This window comes from Phyllostomus hastatus, unplaced genomic scaffold, assembly GCF_019186645.2.
Source record: "Phyllostomus hastatus isolate PE091 unplaced genomic scaffold, TTU_PhHast_1.1 phas_scaffold_585, whole genome shotgun sequence".
In the NCBI taxonomy this organism is placed as follows: Eukaryota; Metazoa; Chordata; class Mammalia; order Chiroptera; family Phyllostomidae; genus Phyllostomus; species Phyllostomus hastatus.
The window spans coordinates 9767278-9785862 of NW_025334037.1; the positions used below are offsets into that span (position 1 = coordinate 9767278).

At 48.8% G+C, this 18585-nt stretch overlaps 1 protein-coding gene across 6 annotated transcripts in view; it reads left to right on the forward strand.

Moving 5' to 3' along the window:
• The window catches only part of NAV2 (neuron navigator 2), a 367706-nt gene that overhangs the window by 135078 nt on the left and 214043 nt on the right, over positions 1-18585 (forward strand). For all 6 annotated transcript variants that reach the window (XM_045825827.1, XM_045825831.1, XM_045825829.1 and 3 more), the window contains exon 4: positions 16908-16980. In XM_045825827.1, coding sequence (XP_045681783.1) covers positions 16908-16980 — 73 coding nt within the window. The remainder of the gene's footprint in view (positions 1-16907; positions 16981-18585) is intronic.

The window sequence follows — 18585 nt, forward strand, 5'->3', positions numbered from 1 at the left end:
AGTTTCTGTAACAGGAATGGGAATAGTCCCTGCCTCAACGGCGTTGTTGTAAGGCACGTGTGAGATAACCTGCGTGAAGTGCTTGCCCGCTGTGGGCACAAAGGAAGCATTTGGTGAATGTTAGTTAACTCTTGACAGGATAATGATTTTTTGAGGTACCTGTGTATTTTTAAAGAAAATGACATTTCAAGAACGACCAGCTTCACCTTTAGGGGCAGGGGCTTTGGCCCTGGATAATCCACTGGGCTTCTCCGCACCTCCCAGCCCCCCACCCTGAGGACTATGGGAAATGACACCGCCTCAGAGGGCGACTGTGAGCTTTCTGTGAGAGAACTTATATTTGCGGAGCGCTCACGATGCACAGAACATGTTAAATGCTTGACCCTCATTATTACAGTTTTCCTCCAAACAATCCCATGAAGTAGGCATCATTATCATCTGTATTTTGCACATGGAGACTGAGGCTCACCTAGGAGGCAGAGTTGGAGCTTGAACCCAAGTCTCTCTAGCTTAAGAGGGTGTGGTGTTCATTTGCGTGACAGACAGCGGGCGAAGTAAGAATAGTCTTCACCTCACGGGTCCCTGTTCTGCTCGTTTTTCACTTGTGGGTACAGCCGAACCAGCTGGGTTTGGCTGGGAGGTAGCAAGGAGTGGGGCAAACTGATTATTTGTGGACAGGGCCTGAGCTGACCCGCTGAGGGAAACTTAAGAACAAGGGGCAGGTGGCCCTCAGCGGAAGGCAGGCTCTGCGGACGGCCTTGAGAGCCCTGGCGCCAGGTACTTCTGACCGTTCTCCACAGAACTTCCTGGGCCAGGGGCAGGCCATCTGCAGCAGCATCAGGTTTCTGGGCCCAGTGACCTTGAGCCCTCCTGACAGCTGCGGAAAGCTGGCCGCATGCCTGGGGTGTGTCTGAGATCCTTGGGCAGCTGAGGTGCTTCTGCCCTGGGCCCCTGGGCCTATTTTTACACGGCCCTAAGGGGCACATGTGTTACGGAAACAAGAAGGCATGAAGAAAAGTCCACAGGCCACTTTGAATTTAAAGAAAAGTAAGAAGTGTCCAGGGCTGACGTCAGCAGGAAGCATCCACCACCTCGCACCATCACTGCTGGTGTTTTGGCCAGAGTTCTTTTTCAAAGATAGTGACAACCTCCATGTGTGTCTCTACATCTCCTTGGCCACAGTGGCACCCCGTTTCCCCCTCCTTACACTCGAGCACACAAGAGGGAAGGGCCTTCACGACCTAGTTACCATCATCTGTTGCCACTTGGCCACTTAGATTCTGTGCCCCAGACATACTAGAACTTGGAGTGCCCCGAGGCGGTCGTGTACACTCGTGCCTGCATACTTTGCTGCATGCCGTTGTCTCCCGGGAAGGCTTTATGATCATCCCACCTGGGTACTGTAACCTTTAATATTCAGGCCAATTGCTACTTTGAGTAGTTGAGATAATTAGGTGTCTGTTGTCTTTTGTGTCCCCAGGTGTCTGTGCCTGCATTTCTCATAACACTCTCTGGTGGTTGGCAGTGGACGTGTATATGTTCTTGGAGGAGATTCCATGTCTTCCACCTGGGTATCCTAAGTGAGCATCTATGACTTACGTGACTGACCTGTAGTAGGTATTCAGTAAATGTCGGTTAGGTGCATGGAAAGACCAATGAGGCAGCTGGCCTGGCCTTGGCCGTGTGACCAGAAGACTGTAGCATCCCATCATTCTCCTATCGTTATCTGTAGCTGAGCAGTGACTTGAGCGCTGGGTGTGAACTTGGCAGTTCTGTGTGGGAGTTAAGCAATGGATATTGGGCCCAGTTCTAAAAATATCTTCCATTCTCTTAATTCCTTCCTTCCTTGGTTTATTCAGAAGATCCAAATAGGACATTGCAGTTAACTTTTGGGCATCTTTATAACTACCAGAAATTATTATTGATAACAAAAATGGCAAGGCTTTGTTTCTTCTCAGTGCTTTATTCTCATATCAACCATGTGGGACGGGAAATGCGTTTTGTCCTTTCCGTGAACGGATGGGAGGCTTAGGCCCTGACGTCTTTGCTGTGCTCTGCTGGGGCTGACCGAGTCATGTCAGAGGACATCTCATCCTTTTCCCCGTGGGCGGTAGAGCCCAGGGTTGCTGCCTTTGTCCCTGGTGCTGTCCCTGTTTTAATGTAATAATAATAATAATAATAATAATAATAATAATAATAATAATAGAAAACATTTATTGTATACACTTATAGTTGGGTGTTGTTTTAGACATTTTATCTGCATTAACTGATTTTATCTTCATAAAACCATTGTTATTCCCATTTCACAGACGAGGAAACTGAGGCAGAGAGAGGTTGAGTAACTTGCCTGAGGTTGCACAGCTCATAAGTGACAAGCTAGGGTTTGAACCCTGAGAGCCTGGCTCTAGAGTCCACTCCCTGAACTCTTACACCATTCTACAATACATGTAAGGAAGTCGATTGAAGAAGGATAAAGTACTGACTGTGCTGCAGAAGGGCAACAATAACATTTGTTATCCTAGCCCCTCACATAGGGATGGGCTGAGCCTTGGGATGATTCATTTCGTCATGGGAAGGAGATTTGGGAGGAGGAATAAGCGTGGACTCTGGACTTGGGCAGATCTGGGTCTTACATGCTGGCTGTGTGTGCTGGGCGTGTGACTGAATCTGAGTCCTCCTCCTCGGCAGGGGGTGTGGAAGCTGCCTCCTCGGGTGGTTGGAGGGATGAGTGAGAGAGGGTGTAATGAGCACCTGGCATCATCCTTGCTCGAGATGAGTGCCCTTCCCCGCTTACAAGTCACATATATACTACTGACTTGTGCCTCAAAAGGCTCTTTCATACTCAGCAAGTAGGCATTCGGTGGGGCAGACTGAAGGGTGTACCGCACTCCCACCCCCAGGATGGTCCCCTCCTAATCCCTACGGGAGCCTGTGGATGTCACTTTACGTGACAGCAGAGACTTTGCAGGTGCGATTAAGGGTTTTGAGATGGGAAGATTATCCTTGGATATCTGGGTGGGCCCCGTGTGATCACAGAGACACTTGTGAGAGGGAGGCCGGAAGGCGAGGAGGAAGATGTGATTATGGAAGAGAGATTTTGTTACAGCAGCAGCAGGAAATAAACGCTCTGGGATTCAAGCAAAGTAACTCTTACTGTATTAGACAGTCAGCTATTTGGGTTTATAGCAGAGGCTCATCTTGCTCCTGTGAGCCCCTTGGGTTTCTGAGCCGCATTGTTAGAACACTTCAGAATGGAGTTCTCTAGAATACATCCGTGTGTTCAGAGCAGGTCATTGTGGGGAAGTGTGAGGGGACAGAGGCCCACATTTAGTGTCCAGCATTGCCTGTATTGTGGGCCACTAAGCTGCCGTGCAGGTGGCGAGTGCCATTTCAGCTGGTGATTGGAAGTGAATACCAGGTGTTCCTGACCTCTTTGGAGGGAATGTAAACTCACAAGTAGGTACTTTATTTCCTAATAACATGTGTTTGTCTTGTAATTAATACGACATTGAGTAAATTTTGTGAGAGATTTACCATATTTTGTATACTAATTAATAATATCAAAGTTTTGTAATACATACAGTGTTTTTCTTCATCTCTTTTACTGCAATAAAAATTTCCGTATCCCCAGCACCTGCTGCTAGGTACCTGGGAAGTGCTCAGCTAATGGTTCCTAATGCACGAGCTAAACAGTAATGCTCCAGCCACCCAAGAGCTTCCTGGAGAGTGGGGGTGATGTCACATGTCAAATTTTAACGTCGAACACACCATGTACTTGTTAAATGCTTTAACAAAACTTGAGTCATCCTAAGCCAAGAAATCCTCTCAAATCCTGCGTCTTCTCTCACAATTTTACACTTTAACTTAGTCAGAAAGATGTATGGCAAAGACACGAGAAGAACATGATTTGCATTAGGAAGTGAAGTAGTGTTTGGTTTGGCAAAGCCGCCTCCAGCGTGCTTCCCTGGCTTCGGTGCGCCTCCAGATCTCCCGGAGAGCTTGTCAGAGCAGATCGATGGGTCCCACCTGACTCGGGAAGGCTGGGGCGGAGCCGGGGAATTTGCATTTTTAATAAGCTCTGGGGTAATGCTGATGCTACAGTCTGGGGACCACATTTTGCCAGTGCTGTCTTAGAGCCAAGTGACAAAAAGCCTGTTTGGGGATATGCCTGTGCAAACATGCATTTAAACTTGTATTAGTTTGCACAGATGCTTGAAGTTGTTGAATTGAACCGTGTCGCTAAAGGGTTTACTTAAATTTTACTAAATATTTTGAATGAGCCCATCCGTTTGCTTTTTTGGAAAGGTTGGGATGCTTTAGACATCCTCTTGTCTGAGGACTTCAGTAAGTTCTGAGTTGATCGGCTGTGGACTGTGCATCTGCCTTCTCGACCCCCTCATGCTCACTTGACCTCTGGGGCCCTTGGTTTCCTCCGTCGAAAAACTGAAGTGATAATCCTTTAGCACGTTGTACTTAAGTGCCTGTGTCCCACTAGACATTAACTTCTTTGAGGGTGGGGTCGCATCTGTCCATCTGCCCACACCGCCTGGCACCTGGTGGATGCTGGGCGAATATTTGCTGAAGAAGTTCCCGTCACACCTGCCTGGGGACTGAGGTGTTGTGAGTGGTATCGTGGCGCTCCATGAAGTTCGAGACCTTAGCAGACGTGAGGATGGGCGGGGTAAGACTCGCTACAGATCTTGAACTGAAAGAGCAATTGGATGGTGATTTATATCCATGTAGATTGTGGTTTAACATATAAGCCATCTGGGCCTCATGCTGGGATCCACCTCCCTGCATGTGTCTTCATGAGGTTCTTATGTTTCAGCCTCGCATCAAAGGGGTGACTTCCGTCTGTGTGTTTGTTTTTTATTTTTTTTCATGAAACAGAATTAGTGATGGATTCCTGCTTGCACTTTGGTGGGGCACAGTCAGCCTGTGGCGTCCGCATGTTAGAAACCAGTTGGTAGGTGAATGGGTGGGCCAGTGTGCTCACTGGAGCAAAAGGTAGACAGTGGTGGCCACAAGCTCAGTTCAGGTCCCAGAAGGTCTTCTACAGCAAAAACAAAAACTGAACAGTTGCCAATAGGTAGAAGAAAATCTATGTACCTCCTAAAAATTGATCATGCAGTTTTTTAAAGAAAGGACGTGATGATCTGGCAACACCGGCATGTCACTCCCCAGGTAAAAGTTGGTGAAAACTGAGTAGCAGCTGGCCCTCTCGGTAGGTGCAGCAGGGGTGTCCACCCGTGGCCCGCAGCCCACATGCAGCCCAGGGTGGCTATGAATGCAACCCAATACCAAACTGTAAATTTTCTTAAAACATTGTGAGATTTTTTTTTATGATTCTGTGTCACAACGTATTTTTTAAAGATTTTATTTATTTATTTTTAGAGACAAGAGAAGGGAAGGAGAAAGAGTGGGAGAGAAACATCAATGTGTGGTTGTCTCTCATGCACCTCCCAGTGGGGACCCAGCCCACAACCCAGGCATGTGCCCTGACTGGGAATTGAACTGGCAACCCTTTGGTTTGCAGGTCTGTGCTCAATCCACTGAGCTACACCAGCCAGGGCCTGTGTCACAATGTATTTAATGTGAGGCCCAAGACAGCTCTTCTTCTTCCAGTGTGGCCCAGAGATGCCAAAAGGCTGGACACCCCTGGGTAGGGTGTGTGGCATGCTCCCTACCATCCCCTATAGTCTTACACCCAGCCCATTTTAGTCATTTGTTACCTGCCTCCCCACTTGCACACACTTGAGGTTTTTCTGCTCCAAACTATTGTATTCCTACAAATATCCTGAACTTCCACAGAAATCCTAAGCCCTGACATGGTGCTTTGAAAGGTTCTGTTTTGGGAACATTTTGACTTTTGAAACAGTGCCTTTCAGTGTTTATATTGCTTTCAGTATTTCCTCCTGCACCTGAATATGTAAAACACTATAAGTGAATGTTTAAGTATCTTACACAAAACACGCTCAGAAGGATGTGAGAGAAGTCACTTATTCCTCGGTGAAGTGTCTTTTGTCCTTTTGATATAAAGGTTGGCTTGGTTTGGTTGGACGGCTACGTGCCCCACAGCTGAAGGACCGGGGCAGGGGAAGTGACCAAGGGGAAGTGCTTGTGTTTCTCCTCACCAGCGTTAGTGACGCTCTTGCTCTTTGTTTGTCAATTCCCTGCATTTATAGCTTTAAAACATTTTCTGTTAAGTGTTCAAATTCCAATTCTGCCATTTAACAACCGCAGTTTTAGGAAGGTACCTTGTGCCTCCTTTGCCCCATCTTGAGGGTAGATACTGTCTACCTTCTCTAGTGGTGGAAATGAACTGGGATATTAATGAATGGGAAAGAGAGAAAGAATGCAGACCCTAGTTTCTTGTGAGGCCCCTATAAGGCTTTCAAGAGGGGAATCAGTGTCCCCATTCTGCTGAAAGGAGAGCTGAGACTCAGGGGAGTCAAGTATCTCGCCCTAAGATATCCAGGAAACCCTGAAAAATCCACAGTTTCCCAGACTTCACCTCCGCTCTTGTGAAATCCTTAATTTCCCTCTCCCCCGTTAAAATTTCCCAGTCCCAATGCAAATGGTAACACTTTGACGTGAGTTGGCTTTTCCTACAGAATATGTTTGGTGGGTCGAGGGATTCCCACATTGGCGTGAGCGTGGTAGCAGTGATGCGGATGTGGATGGGCAGCAGATCCCAGTCTCATCCTCCTCGCACTTTCCCTGAAGGAACAGGAAAGCAGGGGGAGAGAGGCGTGCAACCTGGGTTTTCTTCCCTAGTGAGGGATAGCCTGTTCCCGTTCATGGAGGTTTTGAGGTGAATCAACCTAGAATGAAAGCCTTCCCTGTGCCCCATCCACTTCTCTAAGGGGATTGTGCAGAAGAAACCCCAAGTAAAGCTAAAGCAAAGGGCCTTCAGGGGTTAGCCTGTGGATGGAGTGTCTCTTTTGATTTTATCTTTTCTTCTAGATATCATCATCAGTCTTGTGAGGCTCCTTTGAGAGACACTTGTGGAGATTTTTCAGAATTTACTGATGCTTCGTTTTATAAATGGCTGTGAAGTGCTCTGTTTTTATAATCACCCCTCAGTTTAATTCTAGCCTTTAGGAGGAGGGTGTCTTCCCAATACATCGGTCTCCATGCAGAACCCTATGAAATAACCAATATCTAGCCACTTTTTTACTCACAAAAATCCCAGTTTTATCTGGTTCAGCTGAATATTTGTCAAAGACAGAAATATTTCATAGCAGGGCTTAGCATTGCATGACAAGTGAAAAATTGCCGCTGTTTCCTCACAGGTGCATTAGGTATCTTGTAGCCTTGGAAAGCTCGAGGGTATGCTGTAATAGAGACCTTCCTTTTCTGGTTTGTTCTCTTCTGGTGGACTTGGATCACGCCTCGGACATGCTGGCTATGGCAGGAAGCAGGGCTGAGAATTATTTAATATTAATAATAGTCTTAATGTAATATTGTATAATTTCTGATTTGGTTAGCATGAAGCCCCTTGCCTTCGTCACAGATTTTAGAATTTGAAACTATCTGCCAAATCTCATTTCTTGGTATAAAGTGCTTTGTGTACTACTTGCAAAGTGTCCCACACTATATACTAATGATCACCAGTGGTCTAGAATTCAGTGCTGATAGCCATACCTACCAACAGCTTTTGAAATGGATGGAGGTAATGTATGGGAAATGTCCCAGAATGAGCCTGGCATAGACTAACCACCTCCTCCTTGCTAGGAGCAGCAGGAATTGAGGCGAAGAGAGAGGGGCGATGTTGGGGTTGGATCTCCTGCAGAAATGAGCACTGCAGGGGGACGTACACAGGCAGCGGAGAGGAGGGCAGGTGCCTTCATTCCAGCCGTCACCATGCTGGGGGGCAGTGTCCTGCAGGGTTTGGGACTGAGTGTTGAACATTCAGACTTACCCGCTTGGCCTTGCTTTCTTGGTCAACAATGCTTCCAGGGTGTGCCTGGCACTTCTGTACCCTGCTGTCTGTGGAGTTGCAGGGTTGAAACTCATGGATGGACCCCTCGACAGCAACCCAGAAGAACCACAAGCTCCAGACCTTAGCAATCGGGCTGAGCCGCCAAACTGAATCACAGCAGGCTTGTGTGTGGGAACTGGTCACTGCGCGGGTGAGCACGCCCCGCTCTTGGCCTTCGTCTGCAGATGACCCCATTACCCTGTTCCTTTTTGTGTATTTGTTTTGTGGGTGACATGACATGTTCTAGTGGTCTTTCCAAAATTGAGGATTCGGGGCTCTCTGGGGAATATCAAGGATCTGCTGTTCTGTTTTGTTTGGCATTTACATGCTGCTGCCTCTGCAAGACTTCATGGTGGCTTGTGGGTTTCAGCATGTGCATGTGGTGAGGATTCTGAAGGAACCCGGACCTTCTGAAAAGAGTGTAGTGAGTCGGTGTCAGGCTTTTCAGCAGGTGAGTCGATAGGTGTCAGTTGGCGCTTATGGTGTACGTGAGCTCTGTTTGGTGGGGTGACGCCTGCTGACGGTGAGCCCTGCCCAGGAGGCTGTCTGCTCCGGGAGGGGAGGACCACGCTGTCCTGTCACCACTGTTTCCCCCTGCACTACAGCAGGAACCTCAAGAGACCGAACATTCTGTCATTGTTTTTCAAGGAAGGAGTGAGGCCTCCAAGTTCTAGCTGGTTCCTGGGTGGAATTCTCCAGTCAGCGCCTCTCCCTCTGGTTCAGGAGGCAGCCGTGTGTTTGCGGTCCACAGGTCAGGTTCTCTCGTTCAAGCGGGAATGAGTTGGGAAGCTCCTTTGAAGGTAAAGCCAAAGTATTTTTTGCAAAAAAAACAATAATTTCTTTTTAACAAAACTACTTGTCCAAAGTCTTATGTAACTTGATAGTGGAGACTCTGACCAGAAAGTGTTTTGGACATGAAGGGCCGATTCTGACAGGGTTAAAAGGAACTCCAGCTGCAAGGAACCCATTCTTAGTTCTGGTGTCATGTAACGTAGCAAGTCTCAGCATGTCACAGCTCCTAACGATCGTTGCTCTCGGGAGAGGCCAGTGGTGTGTGGTATTCTGCTGTTACGGAGCTATGTGAGGAAAGAGCCTTTTTAAAGCTCTGACTCTGTAAACTTCTAGACCCTTAACATATGCCAACCCACAGTTGAGGCTAGAAGCAGTTAATAATTTTCCCAGGGTCATATGGACAATCTTTAAGGGAATCAGAATCCAGTGTGGAGTCCAAAGTCCCTATTTTTTTCAACAGATCACCACTGTGACGGAATATAAGTACCCTTTGGGAAGAGGTACCATGCAGGAAGCCTGAAGCAAGCAGTTCCTTCTGCCTTGGGGTGAATTAGTTCATCAATGTCTTTTCAAGAGAGGGGACCGGTGTGGCTCAGTTGGTTGGACATTGTCCTGCAAAGCAAAAGGTCGCAAGTTCGATTCCCAGTCAGGGCACATGTCTGGGTTGCAGTTCCGGTCCTGTTCAGGATATGTACAAGAGGCAGCTGATTAATGCTTCTTTCTCACATTGATGTTTCTCTCCTTCTCTTTGTTCCTTCTTTCCCTTCATTTGAAATATAAATAAAATATATTTTTTAATTGAGAGAGAGGGTTGGTGAGGGGCAGACATGACATCGAGTGATGGAAAAGGCCCGGAGACCTGGCAGCTGGGCTTTAGGGGAAAGCTGGGAAGAGGAAAGGGAAAGCAGCCCAGAGAAGCTGGTCTAATGCTCTATTTTCCCAGGTCCCCCCCCCACACACACACACACACAGCTTTGGGCATGTTATGGCCTTGGAACTATTCCCCTGTGATGTTTGTGTCAAAAATGACAATACGGTAACAAAAACTGCCTGTCACTGGACCCTTCCTTAGCATCACACATAGATCATCTCACTTGGTGACAACTTCTGTCCTATGTATGAGGTCTTATAAAGCCCGTCTTACAGTTTAGCCCACTTGCAAAAGATCATAATGTAGTAAATGGCAGAATCAGGATTTGAACCTGGATTTTTCTGCCCCCCCCAAAAGCCTGTGTTATATCTTCTAAGTATCATTCCTTAACCTGTTCATTCCCCTTTAGCATTTGTGTCCAGCTGCTGGCTTGGAGGCCCCAGCTTGGAACAGCCCCTTTGGGGGATGCTAGGAAGTTAGGGGTCATTACTCTAAAGGTATCAACAGGAGAAAAGATGCTCGGAATGGTACAATGAGTGAGCACGCATGCAGGCGTCCACTGGGCCTCTCTGACAGTGCAGGTCCCCAGTGGAGTTTTCTCCTCTGAATGACTGGCCTGTCTAGAAGGGGACCCTCTGCAGACCGCAGCCCTGAGGGTGTATTATGGGAGCCTCCAATATAAGGACTGATTTCTGCACCTTTACTTACAGCCCTCTTCCCAGGTTTTTCTCTTCACTTCAAGGGAAAAAGTGAGAAGTCAGAAAATAATAGGAAAATTAAATATTCTAGACAGTTGAAAAGATAGTCGGTGGAGGAATTTGAGATTCTTGTTTTTAAATTTTTTCTCCTCTAGAGAGTTTTTTTTGGTACCCATATGGACTTACCCATTTGCTGTAACAGCAGAGAGACTCCTACAGAGTTTTTTTCTGAAGGAATTTTTGACCACAGTGTTGGAAAGCTGAAGTTATAAATACTAGAAAAGATAAGGTGGACGGCATTGCCAAGTTGGAGGAGCTGGCCACGGCATTAAAGCAGCAGGAGAAACAGACTAGGACAGAGAGACTCAAGCCCCCTCCCGCCCCAGTCCCACGCTCTTATTTAAGCTTTCGGCTTCAAAGCCACCAAGAGAGCTAGAGCCGACTTGCTGGGAGCCTTGACGCTCCCCTGGCCCAAGCTGGGTCAGATGTCTGGAACCCTTGTGCTGCTGGATGCATGGCTTTAAGCATCCGCCAGGCAGGTGACAGCCTGTGGGGCTTCCTTACAAGGGGAGATGCTACCACACAGTCCCTCACCTAGAGAATTTGAAACGCCACTGTGCTTTGTTTTATTTGGGGGGGGGAGGGGGGCCCTTTCTAAGATTACAGCTACAGTGCCCAGGCCCTGCCGGCTCTGTGCCAGGTGGTTGCACAGCTCCAGAACCACACTGGGGCCCATGTGATCCTCTGATGATGCTGACATAGGTGGACGCCTCCCCGCAAAAAGCTGGGCAGATCATGCATCAGGTCATGGCCCCTAGAAATGTAGAGGAAGGAGACAGATAACCCTGAGGAGACAGGCATTTAGGAGGGCATTTCTCTGAAGTGCATTTTGCTTTTTGGTTTGGTTTCATGATTAGATTTCCATTTTTCTTCTTTTCTATATTTATTTTTGGAAAGAGCCAGAGGAAGGAGTGTCAGAAGGGTTAGATACGAAACAGACCTCCCTAGCGCACGTGACCACAGACACTGACATTCCCTTTCCACTCCTCCCTTACTCCGTGCCCAGCCCGGATGTCTCTGGAGCCCCACCTCCACTGCTTCAGCCATCCCTGGCATCCTTGAACTTTCCCACTGGAAGGGCTTGGTTTCCCTGCTGTTATTACCATGGTAACGGGGCAGTGACAAGGCTTCCCTAAGAACTGGAAGGACCCCTGCCTTCTCTCCTTCACTGCGTTAGTTAGCTTCTAAGTGCAGCCCCCTGTGGCCAGCCCTGTGCTCTTGCTTGGTGTCATCTCTGTTGCTCTTCCATGCCCACTGGCCCCCAGCCATGTAGACTTCCTTTCGGTTCCCAAATGTGGGACATTGCATTCTTCCTGGAAGCTCTCAAGCATTAGGTTTCCTATGATGGGTATGTTCTTTTCTTCCCACTCTGGATTCCCAGCGCACTCTTAAGTCTAAGCTCAAATTCCCCTTCTGTCAACAAATATTCTTGAGTACCTACAATGTGTTCCATGCTATTTTAGGTGTTTGGGGCTACATCAGTGAACAGAACAGAAAAAAAGCCCTGTCTCTGTGGACCCACTTGCTCTCTCTTCCTTAAGAAATTCTCACCTGATCCCCATCCCCCAGGCTAGATCAAGTCTTGTAATACACGACAGATGTTATTTGTACACTGTTTATTTCATGTCAGTTCCCTACGCCAGACTGTAGGCTCTGCAAAGTGGCGATTACGTCTGTTTTATTCACCCCTGTATCCCCAGTACCAGCACACTGTCTGATACCTAGTAGGTGCTCAGTAAACATAGGTGAAGAAGTGGATGAATGAATGAATGAATGAATGATCATTATTATTGGCAAGTAGCAGTATCAGGTGTGGGGATCACACACACATCTGGAAGAAAGTTGTTTGAGTTGATCTGTGAGGCTTTTATGAAGACTCTACACCGTGCTTTTCAAATCCCCAGAACTCGGAAGTTCTCACTCATCCTCGTCTGGGTCCAGATCTCCCATTGCCGAGGCTTGAGGCATTTCATGATTTTTTTAAAAAAAATGTCTAACTTCAGTTCAGCAGCTGGTTGCCTCTCCTCTCAGTTTCATCCTCCCAGGTTGGAGATCTCAAGGGAAGCCCCAGTGAGAGTTCTTAACTCAAAAACTGGCACCCCTTTTACTCAGCGCCCCGAGCCCCAGCTTTCCCTGGGCCGCGGTGTTGCTGATAGAGGTGGTCTTCATTTGCATCCACCATTTTCACGCGCTTTGCACTCAGCTACACTGGTATTCAGAGAAAAATGCTGCCATGACAACTGCCACAACAGATGGTATTTGATCAGTCTCCAAGCTACCGAGGAGCTACACAGCAGTGCTTCCGAGGTTTGCATATTTTACGTTATCATGAGACCCAGTCCGGCCGTAATCATGATTGAGATGTGAAGTTTTCCGTTTGCCTCCTACCCCCTCTTCTCTTCCCAGTAGTTTGGCATTTGTTTTGATTTTCCTTGCTCTCTGGCTGTCTTGGGTGGAGATCTGCGTCTGGATGTGGGAGACAAAGGCTACAGCGTGCGTAGTCCACGGGAGTTGCTCTGCCAAGCCTGACGTCAGAGACCGTTGAGAAGCTCTTTACCTTTGGGATGGAGACCAGCTGACACTGGGAGAATGGCTTCATTGCAGGATTTTGCTTTTGGGTGTTCACGGACCGCACAGGGTGGAGGCCGCACGTGGCACCAAACTAAGGGAAGCCCTGGGAAGTGCACCTTGGTCTTGGTCTAGACCCTAACTCTCCCTCACTCACCCAGCATCTGCCTGCTCCCAGGTCTCTGAGCCACACTGTGATCCCACCTCTGGGCTCCCAGCCTGCACCCCAGCTAACCCTGTAAACTTCAGGAACTCCATCCCAGAGCTATGGCAACAACTACAACAGCCTTCTCACCCTGCCCCCTCAGCACCACTGGAATGTCCAAGTTAGCACCGATTTCTTCAGCTAATTTTAGAAAGCAGTTTATATTGGCTGAGATGTGTTAATGAACAGCCTTTGCTGTATTTACATACTTTGCTGGTTAAGAGTCTTTTCCTTTGCGCTACCTCCCCACTTTGACGGTTGCTTCATCTCGCACTACGTGTCTGGATCACACATGAGCCTCCTTAGAGAGGGGCCCAGGGGCACCCTCGTGCTGTAATGAGGTCCGGACTCCTGCCACCCGGTCGTTGCCCTCCGGGACCTGGGTGGCAGCTTGCAGTCTCAATGGGACATGAAGATGGGTGGTTTACCTGGACAGTATTTGGGAAGAAAACCTTAAGATGAAGGTTAATCACATGAGAGCCGGGATCAAAGAAACCTTCTCGCCTTCTGATCTCATTCCAAGTGAAGCCGGAGGTTGGAATTCACATCTGACCCAGCTCCGCTTCCCGGCCCGCTGTCTTCCTGGGGCGCAGATGAGAAGCGCGTGGGTCTCGGCCGCCTTGTCGGGAGTGGTTTTTAACCTCCACAGAGCGGTATTAAAGAGTGGATTTGAGGCTCAGGAATGTTTTCTGAGCTCCTCCTGTGAGCAGAGTGGAAGGGGAAGAAAATTCAAGGCTCTTGATGGGCGTATGAATTGTCTTTTAAATGATGACCCAAGTGCTTGTTTCTAGTTTTAACGTTTTCAGGGAGTGCAGCCCGGCCATCTGTACGCTGCTCCTGTTTCGCCTCTTCAGGAGACGGCACCTCTTCTCCTCACCTAAGGAGGGAAGGTCCTCCCGCGTCCCTTGTTTATATGCTCTGGTTCTCCCTGAAATGGATGGAGGTTGGGGGTGTGCGTCGAACGTGTCTGTGAGCCCCAAAGTGAAGCATCATATAAATGTGGGCTCCTGGACGGGGAGGAGGACTCCGAACCATCACCGTCAAGAGGATTGAGCACCGTGCCTGGCGTGGACATGCGAACAATTATGTTGATTGGATGAATGATTAAAAGGATCGTGTCACTCGGGTGCATCAGTCTTGGCACTACTGACATTTCGGATTGGATAATCCTTTGTTGTAGGGGCTGTCCTGTGCAATGTAGTGTGTCTAGCAGCATCCTTGGCCTCTACCCACTACATGCCAGGAGGAGGTCCCCACCTACCCCCACCCATTGTGACAACCTGAAGTGCTGCCAGACGTTGTCACCAGTCCCCTGAGGGACCAAATCCCTGCCCCTTCTCTCCTGCTTTCCCCCACCCAGTGGGGAACTACTGATCTAAATGGTGAAATTCACTGAAAGAATAACAGGGCTTTAAAAATCAACAGGAGGAGAAAAGTACTCTAGGTAACCTACTTACCATTATCCATGGCTTTAATAGATTTTAACATTAAAAGAAAGCCCAGTGGGTGGCTGAATTGAAGTATGCCAAGGGTAGCCTTGCAAGGAGAAATTACTATACACTTTAAATGATATGTATCGAATGCTCCATGAATAGGGCAAGTAAATGTTCTTTATGTTCCTGGAAGGCTGTTTCTATAGATTACAACACAGAAGCAGAGCAGGGTTTCTCCTGAACATGTCAGTGGGTATCTTTTAATTCAGTGTCACGCAGGTACACTGTCGTTGAAACCGCTCAGCCCAGGTCAGTCCACCTCCATGACACGCGCCAGGATAACCTCAGGTGGACTGTTTTATTTTCCGCATTAACAGATTCAGGAGTGGTCAGCTTTTTGTTTTCCTCATTTTCTGTGGGAACATAATTGCCAAAGCCTTGTTCATCAGCTATGTGCATGATAATATATTAAAAAACAAGATTATAGGAAGAGACAAGGGGTAGAAGAGGAATTTCATACTTTTACCTGATTTAAATACCAGCGCCTCTTTGTGGGGGCGACAAGTCCTTTTGAGTTATCTTGGTGTATCACCACCGTGTTCAGTAGCGTAGATGAGAACTGGTAATTATTTTCTCAAATCTGGGTTTTGTCATGGGGTAAAATAGCATCGAGAGGTATAATTTTTATTATCCTCACAAATGGAAGCAAATTGCCCCAACACACCTTCCACAGGGACTTCCAGCCGTGCTCTTCCTTCCACCCCCGCCCTCCAAGATGGCAGCGCCCGGCTGTGCTGCCAGCCAGTCTGGGCTGGACAGAAGAAGGGAGAGTTAAAAGCGATCTCACTTTTCCTCCCTCTTTATAGAAGTGACGTTCTGTGGTGGTGGCAGGGGTAACCCGTAGCATCCGCATGTATTTAGTTTGGAGGAAATTGCATCCTGCCCCTTTTCCTTGAGATGAAAAGATGCCTCCTTGATGTGACCTGGAGGCCAGGAGAGCGACGGGAGCAAACCTGAGCTAGAAAACACCGGGATGGGGCAGCTGCAGACTCGGGGCTGGTGGAGTCTTCTGACCCAGGTGCATTGTATTTAAGTGTGCCAAAGCTTAAGTGAAAGCATTTGGAAGATGGGAAGATTGAGAGGGAAAGTGCGGGGGGGGGGGGGGTGCGTGGCCTGCAGGAAGATGGCCGGAAGACTGGAGCAGACTGCTCCCCTCGGAGCTGGTGACACGCAGACGCCTCACTCACTGGCTGCGAAGGAGCCATCGGGATGTTGCTCGGGGACAGGGAAGGGAAAAGGTCACCTGTACACCGTGAAAAACAGTCATTTATTCATGAAAAACAAATTCCATGAATTAAAAGCTGGTTTGGGTTCCTAAGAATGCTGGGAGGTCAGGTGCTGGGGAGGTCAGGGGGGTGTTGGGTGGTTGGGGAGGTGGGGGGTCTCCACTGTGAAATGGCGGTGGAGGGAAATTAGAAGATCCCTGTGTCAAGTCAAAGGCAATTTCTTTCACTGGTGGTCACCATTAACGTTAATCCAGCCCAAAGAGTTTCCCGTAGACCAAAACATAATTAGCCCTGACAACTGAAGCTGAATCCGACCTTTGGGAATGACCTAATTGTTTTTTTGTGCGGGCTGGATGTTGGCTCACCCTTGACCATGGCATCAGCCCTGGCAAAGGTGGGAGGCCTCCCAGTTTCTGCCCCGTGGGCCCCTTCTTGCCACAAAAAACACGAAGGACAGAGGGGTTCGGCGAGGTCGCAGCCCACCCCGGTCCTCTGCGATGCCTGCCATCCTGAGAATTTTGTGAGTAAACACTACCCGGATTCCTGCTGAAACTCCCGTTCATGTTTGTACATTTGACCGCCTACTGCCTTGGTGGCTAGAAATTTCTCCCAGCTGCTGGTAGACGGGTGGGTCTCCTAACCTCGTCCCCACCTCCGTGCTTCTGGCAGCTGCTCACGTTTTCAGGGTTGCACCGGTGACGCCGATCGGCTCGGGAGCTCCAGTTCCACCCTGGTTATTTTTGGCAGCTGTGAGCCATCTGAGGCCCCGACATTTGGCTCTGTGTGGTTGGGATATTAGGTAACCTCTTCCTGTGCAAGTACAGACAAAGGAGAGTCCTGACCTGCATCCATTCCTGTCCCCCTGTTTTGCCCTGTCAAGAACTTCAGCGAATGCACAGGGAAGGGAGCCCTCTCTCTCTGACCTGGCACTTTGTGTCTACTAAGAGGTAGCTCTGGAGAAGGCTGAACGTTTATTGAGTGTATGTTGTTGTGTTTGTTTTTCCTCCTAGATTGAAAACATAGATGCCTGCTTGAACTTTCTGGCAGCTAAGGGGATAAACATTCAGGGGCTGTCTGCAGAAGGTGAGTCAGCGCTCGTCATGAAGCTGCCTTTTCGTCATTAGGAATGCCCACCTGTTACTGATTGACAACATGAATGCAGTTAAGACGCGAGATGCTGGTGGCCTCTTCTGCTTTTGTCTTCCTTCTGGTTGGGAGGCATCTCAGTGCTCGTCTGGACTTGAGGGTGCCAACTCTCTGACAACCTAAAGAATCACTCCCGGAATGCGCATTCAGCCACGTTGGCGTGTCTGTCAGAGCAGTGAGACAGAGCTCGCTTCTCTTTGAGAGAGGGGCTGAATCAGACAATGCTGATTTCATTCACCTGACTAGTAGTCCGGTTAATTATCAAACCAGGCCTTATCTGTGGGAGAGAGAACACTTAACCACAGGATGTATTTAAACTGCATAGTTCCCAGGGAGAAATGCCCAATCCTTATCTTTCACTTTTATGAGAAGAAGCAGTACTTTTCCTAGCTTGGAAAAAAAACAAACATTAAAAAGCCCTTGCTATATTAATGAGATGCTACATTGTGACACCCTGATTAGTTTTTAATTAACTCAAATTTGGTGGCTCATTAGCACATGAGTGTTCACTGGTGGTGCGCTATTCAGTTAGGGCTTGGTCTGGTGTGAATTCCCAGCCTCCTTGGGCCGCCTCTCGCTCTGGAAACTTTCCCTTTCGCTCCTAGTTGTAAATACAAGCAGCTGCCAGCTCCAGAGCTGCCATAGGCCCCGGCATCCTCCCAAACTCATTAGGCTGCACCTGCCTCCACTTTTCCCGGAACAGGTAAAGCAGTTTGGGTTTCGGATGACACCACTTCCCCCTAGCAAGGTTGGGTTCCGAAAAGATGCCTGCTAGCATCCACTCCGGTGGTCAGGGTGGGGAGGAGGGGAGCGGTGAGGAAGGAAGCAGCCCTGTGGAGCAGGTAAGTTTGCAAACGTGACGGATTCCTTTGGGGCCTGCTTCTTGCCTCTGCTCTGCTGTGCAGGGAAAGCTTGCTTTTCCTGGCCGTGGTTCCGAACTGCAGTCTCTTCCAGGGTTGGGGGCAGGGGATGGCCGCATCCGGTGCCTCGTGGGTGTGATGTGTCTCCAAGTGGAACTCCCCCTGTGGGCACTCCAGTGTGTGGGGCTTGTCGCACGTCATGCACGGTCACACTGCTGCTTCCAGAGCTCTCTGAAGCAGCTGTTGGGTGGGGGGCCCTGTCCCAGCTCTGAGAGGAGGGTCCTTGGTGGGTTCCCTCTCCCTTGGGGCGTGAGCCCTCCTCCAGAGGGTTGAGGTCTGGGTGGAAGGACATGTGGGGTTCACAGTGCTGGGGCACAGGGTGATTAATGGGTGGTGTTTCATGGACAGGTAGGGAGACACAGGTTACCCTTCTGAGAAGTGTATTTTCTTCTGGTGTAGAGTTCTCGGGCTGGCCTGTAGGTGGCAGGCACATGCTCCTCCTGGTTGCTGGGAGCGATTGGACCACTGGCCTGTGCCCCTGGGCAGAGCATCAGCAGGGACTTGTATGGAGTCTTGCTGAGCAGCAAGGACCCTTTCTGTTGTGGGCCTCTGGCCACTCTGCCATCTCTCTGCCCATTGCCGTGCCTTCTGTCTTGTTCGTCTCCACACACCCCCAACCATT